Here is a 10787-nt window from a genome sequence, read left to right as displayed (position 1 = left end):
ATTAAAGGAAGCAAATTATTCCAGCTGCTATTCATCCATCTCATCTTCCATTGTGTCTTTTCTTTGCAGGTGATAGTATTCCTGTCTGAAATGAAATACACTGAAAGATGAGCGGTTCTTTAGAACAGCTCCCTCAGCTAAAGGTCACACAGTAAACCTACGTGTTCTATTTAAAGGCCAGTTATTTCTGTGAAGCTGGCAACGGATATTAGGCTTTTGGGGAAGTATAAAATTGTTAATTACAACACAGTGAATTTATTTTCTAAAATTAGCGACACTTGTTACAGTCAATCACTTCAGAAGTGATGGAGAGATAATCTACTTTTTGCACCACCCATAGCCAAATCCAGCATGACACCACAGATCATCATGTCCTCCTGGTAAAGGAGGACTGTCTGAATATTGGAATCCCATTTGGGAATGGATGGGTGGGTGGGGGGAGGGACAGGGGTGGCAAACAAACAAATAAATAAATGGCCCTGAATTTGCTTACTATCTTTAGTAGTTACACAAATATTACATTGCTCTTGCGCTAAAGCGATTGAAGGTACTTGCATTTCGTGCATTATGTGCCATTAATGCAGTAGACGCAAGTTTCCTTGACCTTTTTGGCAGCTTTATCGATCCGTCCGTTCATTTGCATTGGAGGGCCACTTACCTGGCGGCGTTGTCACCGGGAATTTCCTGTTTTCACGCCACTACTACACTTTATTAGATCACTATAAACCAGGTGGACCTGCTCCCACCGTCACCTAATTCAGATACAAGTGAGAAGTCGGCGAGCTTTGAACTTTGCTGGCTGATTTCTGTTTCACAGACTTTTATCAAGTGCTCCTCCAGGCCCCACAAAAATAATCAGTGCCGCTGCTGCACCGAGACCCCCACCCTGCCCGATCCCGCCCCCCGCCACCCCTTGCTGGCGGCTGGGGCGGCCGATATTGGGAGGCCTCAATCGGGCTGCATCGGAATGCCCACTTGCTCACCAGCCCGATGTTAATGTGGCCGGTGCCTCAAAATCGCAGCCGCCTCTTCGCCAAGGGTACCAGCGGAATCGCCCAGTTACCCAAAGTTCACGATCGACTTTGTGAGTGCAAACTCTGGCACTGGAGCTAAAGAGTGAGTGCAAATTCACTCGAATGAGAGTCAGCAGCAGCCACAGCTTTATAAGGTGAGAACTTGTATACAGTGCCTTCTATGTGTTATATAAGTGCTATATCAATCCTTCATAGCTTCAGAATCAAGAAATCTGTTTCCTTACATGGTGAATATAAGAACCGCCTTTCAGTCATTGGTAACGGACCAACCAGGAATAAGGGTTTTGTTTTGCATAGCAACCTGTGCTGCTGCTGTCACCTGACAGGCACGTTAGCCAGCCTACTCTGTTTTTGATAGCAATCTTTTGTTCTTGTTCGCTGAAGAGAGTTTTTACTTTACAAACAGCCAAGCAAACAGGAAGACTGCAGTTATTTCCTCATCTGTGATATATCTGTAACAGCAGATCAACTAGCAAGACTGGCAAACAAGACTGTGTTTGTTTTCTTAAATCTTACCTTGGGTACAGTGCGGCCTGTTGGCAAGGACTGCAGTTTCTGTTAGAGAAAAGGAAAGCAACTCTCTTACAGCCTCAGTAAAATCTGCAAGACTGATTTCTAAAGAAGCTGTTTGTTCTTTTATTTTTTTCTCTTGCAACTAATGGGAAAGTCAGATTACCTCAAATTTCCTCAATTAGAAACTGCTATTCCTGTTGCTTGGAGCCCTGCATCCGAAGCTGACTTGTTTTAATTTTCTTTAAAAAAAAATGAAGCTCGCAGTGCTGGACTTGGGAACCATATTTGCAAAGATTTTCAAGACTTCTGCTTCTCCTGTGGTCCCTCCAGCTAGTTCTTCAAACAGTGGATCATCAGCCTCTCCTTATGGATCATCACTCATCTCAATACCTTCATCCAAAACAATGCCTCTCACTTCTTCCTTGTTCAATGTCTCAGGAAAAGCCTCTGTACTGTCTGGAACTGCCTCTGCTCCAGGTAGCCCTGCCACTGTCAAAAACAGTTGTGCCTCTCCTCTAGCCTCAGCCAGTGTGACTAAATCAGCCGGGCTGAGCATTGGTGCTACAAATCAAATATTAGTCCGACCAGCTCCAAGCTCCAGTCTGGTTAGTTTAAATGCAGTGAAAACCATGCAGGCTCACAGTGGATCAAACAACAGTCTCATGTCCAGTTCAGGAAGGTCCTCGGTATACATTGCAGATGGTGTTACATGGAACGTGCCTAACAAGCAACATCCATTCACTTTGCCCGACATCGGTGAGGAGTGGCTTACAGATACCGATTCAATAGAAAGTAACAACGAAAAGTAAGGAGTTTCAAATCTATTGGGGAGGGGGATGGGGAAGGTGGGGAGGGAGAGACGTGTTGCAGATTTGATGTTTAAATGTACGTTTGTTTTCAGAAAGTCTGGAAAGGTTGCTTAACAGCGGCCCCTCCTTAAAACTAATCTTGATTTGTTGGATTTGATCCTTGGTCTGTGTTAAGTTAGATGATTGGTATCCAGCGATCCCTGCTGGGAAGTGTGTATTTTTAGACATGAACAACAACAACTTGCATTTATATAGCACCGTTAATGAAGTAAAACATCCTAAAGTCCTTCACAGGAACGATATAAATAAAAACTAGGCACCGAGCCACATATTAAGGAGATATTGGGACAAAAGCTTAGTGAAAGAGGTAGGTTTTTGTGATGAAATATTCCATTCATCACTGCCTGTGACTGTGGTCGGTTTCAGTGTCATTTCCCTTCCCCCAGTCCTCATTGTATTGTTTATTGGAATGTGCTGGAATGTGCTGTGTGTAGGGCTCTGCCCATACCTGGCCCCTTTTGTAAGCTAGCTCAGTCTGGCCTCAGTCTCCAGAAGGAAGATACCTCTCTCTCTTACGTGTTACTTTCTAAGTTAATAAAAGCCTTGTTTTGTTTCGCTAACATCGAGTCTCGGAATTATTGAGGCACATCAATTTTATTAACTTATTTTTCAACACTATGGATCAACTCCTGAAACCCGAACGTTTGGATTTGGATCAACATGCTCCGGACGCATCAGCACGCTTCGGACACTGGTTTGAGTGTACGGAATTCTTCCTGGACAATTCCGCAGCCGTCAAAGACGCTACGGACGCTGCGAGGATGAGACTCGGAATTCTGCGGAATTGGGTAAGCCACCGGGTTTACCCCCTCATCCAAGACGCCGATACGTACCTGGCCGCCTGTGACATCTTAAAGGCGCATTACCAGCAGCCTACGAATGAGGTGTATGCTAGGCATCTGCTCGCTACTCGCGCACAGCGACCTGGGGAATCGGTGGAGGAGTTCCTAAGCACCCTGAAAATGCTTGGCAAAGACTGCAAGTGCTGAGATGTAAAAGCCGCAGTGTACACTGACGAGCTTGTTCGCGATGCCTTTATCACAGGCCTCAGCTCCACTTACATCCGGCAAAGACTGCTGGAAAAAACGGGGTTGGACCTGAAACAGGCTGCGGACACCGCGCGATCCCTGGATGTGGCCCAGAGAAACTCGGACGCCTACTCTTCAGCCCGCGCCGTCCACGCCGCCACGTGTGCACCGAGGGCGCCGCCATCTTGGAAGGCATCTTCCCCGCCCGGCAGCCCGACACCGGCGGGGCCCCGCTCTCCCCCCAGAAGCCCTACGACAGCCGCGACACGTCAGGGACCCAACTGCTACTTCTGCGGGCAGCCAAAACACACCAGAAACCTGTGCCCGGCGAAAGGCACCACCTGCTTTAAGTGCGGTAAGAAGGGGCACTTCAGGAAGGTGTGCAGAGGGAACCCCGCTGGAAAACCAACCGCCGGAAAACCCGCCACCGCCGCGTGTGCGCCGTGGGAGCGGCCATCTTGGACGCCACCTTGCCCGACCTCGTGGGGTCCGCCATCTTATGAGCAGACAGCGTGGGCGCCATCTTGTATCTATCAGGGCCCTACAGTGGCATCGGTCACAGTGGACCAGACCAGGCCGCACCCGCTATCCAAATCAATGGTGGACATCGAGGTAAACGGGTGCCGGGTTAAATGTTTAATTGACAGTGGAAGCACGGAGAGTTTTATCCACCCTGAACTGGCACAGCAACTCTCCCTAAAGGTGGTCCCTGCTCAGGGTACCATCTCTATGGCTGATAAAACCCAGACATCGACCATTCTGGGTTACTGCACGGTACAATTGGGCGTTAACGGAACTGTATACGATAATTTTAAAGTATTAATCATGAAGAACCTATGTGCGAGCGTGATCTTGGGCCTGGATTTCCAGTGCAACCACCAAAGCATCACGCTCAAGTACGGTGGGTCCCAGCCGCCCCTCACAGTGTGCGGTCTGGCTACCCTGAAGGTAAAGCCGCCTTTGCTATTCGCGAACCTTACCCCTAACTGCCGGCCAATAGCGACCAAAAGCAGGAGGTACAGCTGGGAGGACAGGCGGTTTATCGCGACCGAGGTAGACAGGCTCCTGAAAGAGCGCATTATTGAACGCAGCAACAGCCCGTGGCGCGCCCAAGTGGTAGTGGTAAGGGGTAGCAAGAAGAAACGGATGGTGATCGACTATAGTCAAACGATCAACAGGTACACCCAACTAGACGCCTACCCACTACCCCGCATATCAGAAATGGTGAACCAAATCGCCCAATACCGGGTGTTCTCCACCATCGACCTCAAGTCAGCGTACCACCAGCTCCCTATCAGACCAGAGGACCGCCCGTACACCGCCTTTGAGGCAAACGGACGCCTCTACCAATTCCTCAGAGTCCCCTTTGGGGTGACGAATGGGGTCTCGGTTTTTCAGAGGGAGATGGACCGCATGGTCGATGACCACCACTTGCAGGCAACCTTCCCCTACCTCGACAACGTCACCATCTGCGGCCACAATCAGCAGGATCACGACTCGAACCTCGAGAGGTTCCTGGAAACCGCACAAAAACTCAACCTCACTTACAACGAGGACAAGTGCGTTTTCAACACCACGCGCCTCTGCATACTAGGCAGCGTGGTGGAGAATGGGGAAATCGGACCAGACCCCGACCGATTGCGCCCCCTACGGGAGCTGCCCCTGCCCAACACTCCCAAAGCCCTGAAAAGGTGCCTGGGGTTATTTTCTTATTATTCCCAATGGGTCCCCAACTACTCCGACAAAGCCCGCCCCCTCTTGAAAGCATCCTCTTTTCCTCTCTCTGCTGAGGCCCACGCCGCCTTCAAAAGCATTAAGCAGGATATTGAGCGGGCCACGCTACAGGCAGTGGACGAGAACACTCCATTTCAAATGGAAAGTGATGCGTCTGACTTCGCCTTGGCGGCCACCCTCAACCAGGCGGGGCGGCCCGTAGCTTTCTTCTCGAGGACCCTCCAAGGGCCCGAGATCAGACACTCCTCCGTGGAAAAGGAGGCCCAAGCCATCGTGGAGGCAGTGCGCCACTGGCGCCACTACCTAGCCGGCAAACGCTTCACCCTACTTACCGACCAGCGGTCGGTAGCGTTTATGTTCAATAATAAACAGAGAGGGAAGATTAAAAATGATAAGATTCTTAGGTGGCGGATCGAGCTCTCCACCTTCGAGTATGACATCATTTACCGGCCAGGGGCCCTTAATGAATCCCCTGACGCCCTCTCACGAGGGATGTGTGCCAGCGCCACCGGGGATCGGCTACAGACCCTCCACAACGACCTCTGCCACCCAGGGGTCACGCGGCTGTTCCACTTCATAAAGTCCCGTAACTTACCCTACTCGATTGAGGAAGTTCGGTCTCTGACCAGGAACTGCCGCACTTGTGCTGAGTGCAAGCCTCGGTTCTACCGCCCAGATAGAGCCCACTTAATCAAAGCTACATGGCCCTTTGAGCGGCTCAGCTTAGATTTCAAGGGCCCCCTCCCGTCCGTCGACCGCAATGTTTACTTCCTGAACATTGTGGACGAATACTCCCGGTTCCCATTCGCCTTCCCCTGCCCAGACATGACCAGCGCCACGGTCATTAAATGCCTCAACAGCCTGTTCTGCCTGTTCGGTATGCCGAGCTACATCCATACGGATAGGGGGGCGTCCTTCATGAGTGAAGAGCTACGCCAGTACATGCTGTCCAAGGGGATCGCCACGAGCCGTACCACCAGCTACAACCCCCGGGGTAACGGCCAAGTGGAGCGAGAGAACGGGACAGTATGGAAAGCAGTCACTCTAGCTCTAAGGACCAAGGGCCTCCCTATCTCCCGCTGGCAGGAAGTCCTCTCGGATGTGCTCCATTCGATACGGTCGCTATTGTGTACGGCCACTAATGCCACGCCTCATGAACGAATGTTTGCCTTTCCCCGGAAATCCACCTCAGGCGTATCCATGCCGTCATGGCTCTCCACCCCAGGTCCGGTACTCGTGCGAAGGCATGTGAGGGGCCACAAGACGGACCCTCTCGTGGAGCCAGTACACCTACTCCACGCCAACCCCCAATACGCATATGTCCGGCACGCCGACGGAAGGGAGGACACCGTGTCCATAAAAGACGTCGCCCCAGCCGGCATCGACAACAACCATGGCAATAGCAGCAACAACGATCACAGCAACTCTTACCCACCCACTACTCTTTCATCACCCCCGGAAGAACATCGACCAATGGCACCCCCACCAACTACCCCTTCAACAACCCTGGCGGCACCCCCGGCAGAGACCCAGGAGACTACCGGAGACACCCAGCCGACACCCGCGGCACCACAACAGCCACGTCAGTCGCAGAGGACTATCAAACCCCCGAACAGACTAAATCTATAGAAGGGGTGAATGTGATGAAATATTCCATTCATCACTGCCTGTGACTGTGGTCGGTTTCAGTGTCATTTCCCTTCCCCCAGTCCTCATTGTATTGTTTATTGGAATGTGCTGGAATGTGCTGTGTGTGTAGGGCTCCGCCCATACCTGGCCCCTTTTGTAAGCTAGCTCAGTCTGGCCTCAGTCTCCAGAAGGAAGATACCTCTCTCTCTTACGTGTTACTTTCTAAGTTAATAAAAGCCTTGTTTTTTGCTAACATCGAGTCTCGGAATTATTGAGGCACATCAGTTTTAAGGAGCATCTTAAAGAAGAAAAGAGAGGTAGAGAGGCGGAGAGGTTTAGAGAATGAATTCCAGGGTTTAGGGCCTAGGCAGCTGAAGGCACGGCCACCAATGGTGGAGCAACAAAAATCGGGGATGCGCAAGAGCCCAGGATTGGAGGGTTGTAGGGCTGGGGGCGGTTACAGAGGTAGGGAGGGGCGAGGCCATGCCAATGTAGGTCAGCGAGCCTGGGGTGATGGGACATCGGGTGAGGACGGGATCGGGTGCAGGTGTGATGCCTCCCACAGTCAAAAGGATTATTGGCACTCACTGTCTAAGCTCGCAGCTCAGTGGAGGCATCAGAACCTTGTCCAGCAAAGAGTCAGTGGAGAATGAGAGCAAACCAGAGATTATTGAAAACAAAAATAAACCCAACTTGTGAAGCTTTAAAATGTTGGTTGCTCTGGCCCTGATTTTCATAGTGTCCCAAACTATTACGATTACAAGATTGACTTGCCTGTGTAAAACGACTTAAGAAATCACGAGTGTGATATTTCCAGCCCCCTCGTGACAATATAGTGCATAAGTCACAGCTCTGTGGAAGTATTTTTGGAGTTGCACACTAGGGGGTAAATTTTCACGTTTTGCGATAGGTAAACTGGGTGATAGCAAATCGACACTCTGTTTGACATCAATGGAAATACAATACGGGAGAGATGTAACACAGGCTGCCGATTGACTATCACCCATTTTACACTATCGCACAAAATCAAAATGACCCCTGATGCACCAGCACAAGTGCTTTTTTGCTGTTTTCCCTCCTGGTGTAAGATTCACATTTGATGCTGCTACACAAAGACCATCTGTACATTATAAGGAAGATGCGAAAGTCGAAGATCATCAACAATTTAGAGTGTAAAAGAAAAACTAACGGTGGAATTGCTACCAGCCAGAAGCATTTTGACATTGAAATCAATACCGTTGTCTCCATTTTCATGGGAGGGCTGAGCAAAAGGGCTGGGCAAAAGGGACACCAGGATGGTAAGGTACAGCAATCACATCTTTCAGGTTGTGTAAGTAACAGGTTCAAACAGAATGACCATCAAAGGACGCTCCCTGCCAAGCCACTACCTGAAACGGTTTTTTGAAGCCAGATAATGCAAGGCAGCAGCAGTACAGAATGATTGTTTCTAGTGATATCGCTTCACTATTGAGGAGGGGTTCGCTGTAAACTTTTTTTCTGACATGGCTTTTGCTGCTCCAGTAATTTTGCTTTGGCATTTGTGAGGATATGTAAGAATTAACAAATCTTTTATACAAAGTGGCTGTGAAAAGTCTATCAGGGCTCCCTCTCCATATTTTGTGGCCCTTTTGATTTTGCTCCTTTTTTTGTGTTTAGCACCAAATAAGAGGTAGCATTGGAGGGGCAGCTGTAACCCTACCAGTGCAATCAGAGAACAGACTTGCAATGCAGCCAGAGACTCGTTTCTGCACACGCTACAGTATGGAGGTCTAAGCAGTGGTCAATTTGTTGTTGTTTGTAGTTGTGGAACAGCAGAGGGCAGACTAAGAGTGAAAATGAAGTTGCACAGACCAATACTTACCCCCTTCACTTGTCCATTAAATGCACCAGAGCTACCTGCCTAATCAAGGAGCAATGGTGCAGAAGACTCAAAATCAGCAGAGAGGCAGGCACCTTGGTATGCCATCACCAACACCCAGACATGCGAACATATGAGAAGAATTGGAAAAAATGACCTGGCTCATCAAGCCTGCCTCATTCAGACATAGTGCAGCCGTGTACACCATCAACTCACCTCCTCCCTCCCCCATCACTGGGGGAGACAAAAAATTATATCGAAAAAAACTGAAACCAATTTAGGTAAAAACTCTGGGAAATTCCTCTCTGACCCCCTAAGGGAGTCAAGCAAACTCCAGAAGACCATGAACTCGTGAATTGTACTATTCCTAGCTACCCCACAACTTAACCTCAAATGGTGAATTAACTTCAATATAGATAAGTGTGAGGTAGTATATGTTAGTAGAAAGAATAAAGAGGCCACATACACCTTTGGAAAATAAGTGTCTAAATGGGGTAGAGGATCAGAGGGATCTGGTGGTACAGATACACAAATCACTAAAAGTAACGACGTAGGTTAATAAGGCCATAAAAAAACAAAGCACTGGGTTTCATTTCTAGAGGGATAGAATTGAAAAACAGAGAAGTTATGCTAAACCTGTATAGAACCTTGGTTAGACCACACTTTGGAGTACTGTGAATAGTTCTAGTCTCCATATTCTAAAAAGGATATAGAGAATGTGCAAAAAAATTTACTAGAATGATACCAGAACTGAGAGGTTATACCTATCAGGAAAGATTGAACAGGCTGGGGCTCTTTTCTCTAGAAAAGAGAAGACTGAGGGGTGACCTGAAAGGGTTTGATAGGGTAGAAATAGTGAAGATGTTTCCACTTGTGGGCAAGACCAGAACTAGGGGCCATAAATATAAAATAGTCCCTAATAAATCCAATGGGGAATACAGGAGAAACTTCTTTACCCAGAGAATGGTTAGAATGTGGAACTCGCTATCACAAGGAGTAGTTGAGGCAGATAGCATAGATGCATTTAAGAGGAAGCTAGATAATCACATGAGGGAGAAAGGAATAGAAGGATATATTAATGACGTTAGATGAAGAAGGGTTGGAGGAGGTTTGTGTGGAGCCTAAACACGGCATGGACCTGTTGGGTCGAATGGTCTGTTTCTGCGCTGTAAATACCTTGTAATACTTGGTAACAGGCTCTCATTTAGGAACTTGTCCATCTCCCTTATGAAGGTCTGTAGGGAATCCATACTCACCACATGCTTCGGTAATCTGTTGCAGAGGGTGATAAGTATTTCCCAACATCTACACTAATTATTTGCATATGTATTTTATAATCATGCTGCCCGGTTCTCCCACTGCTTTTGTTGTTGTTGCATGTCATTCCCACATGTATTTTTATTAATAATAAAAATGACTGATTGGCAAAAAATACTGCAGCCAAATATTTATTTTTATGTCACAATGTGCAGTGATGTGCCACAGTTCTGTCCCCTTGTGTGTCAATAAATGCGGTCTTCCCAATGTCACCCATTTCCCAAGAAGAAAGAGAAAGTGATCAAGTGATATTCTCTACCTCGTGCTCTATTTCTATATAAACACCTAAAGGAAGGTGCTACGTCTGTGTGAGATGTCTGTTCAGTATGCCAACATGTATGGTTAGTACCACCTGCTGTTGCTGTAATATTTGAATAAGCTATCATTCCTAACCTTGAGGAATTAGTGGTATAACCTCCTCCTATAGAGTTCTTCTTGCTAATTAAGATATTATGCCTACCTTTATGCCTCTTCCAATTACTCATTATGCCCGTGGTAAGTGCAGCACAGACTCCTACTAAGGCCACTTACCGCCACATGTGTTCAGGACAGAGATATTTTGTATTGCTTGCCAAGTGATTTGGGTAGGAGAGACTGCATTCATCATGCCAGCTGCCTGTTGCTATGCTTGCATTCTCTGCCTATAGCTGACATGGGCGTAACTTGATTTTGATACCTTATGCCAGAAATGGAAAGTGTTCAATTCGCTAATACTAATAACTTTCACCTTGGTGAGCATAATAAACCTAAAAAATAATGTTTCAAGGAAGAGATTAGAATGGTGTTGTTACATGTCTAGTAACTA

At 47.9% G+C, this 10787-nt stretch overlaps 1 protein-coding gene across 1 annotated transcript in view; it reads left to right on the top strand.

The window, feature by feature from the left end:
- The first annotated feature begins 1387 nt into the window (after positions 1-1387).
- Positions 1388-10787, top strand: part of fam149a (family with sequence similarity 149 member A) — a 213866-nt gene continuing 204466 nt past the window's right edge. The window contains exon 1 of the mRNA XM_085970968.1: positions 1388-2352. Coding sequence (XP_085827094.1) covers positions 1799-2352 — 554 coding nt within the window. The 5' untranslated portion in view covers positions 1388-1798. The remainder of the gene's footprint in view (positions 2353-10787) is intronic.

The sequence above is a fragment of the Somniosus microcephalus genome, chromosome 2, assembly GCF_052327205.1.
Source record: "Somniosus microcephalus isolate GS21.2 chromosome 2, FLI_Smic_1.0, whole genome shotgun sequence".
In the NCBI taxonomy this organism is placed as follows: domain Eukaryota; kingdom Metazoa; phylum Chordata; class Chondrichthyes; order Squaliformes; family Somniosidae; genus Somniosus; species Somniosus microcephalus.
The sequence above is the reverse complement of the archived record's forward strand: the minus strand, read 5'-3'. Positions and strand labels throughout refer to the sequence as shown.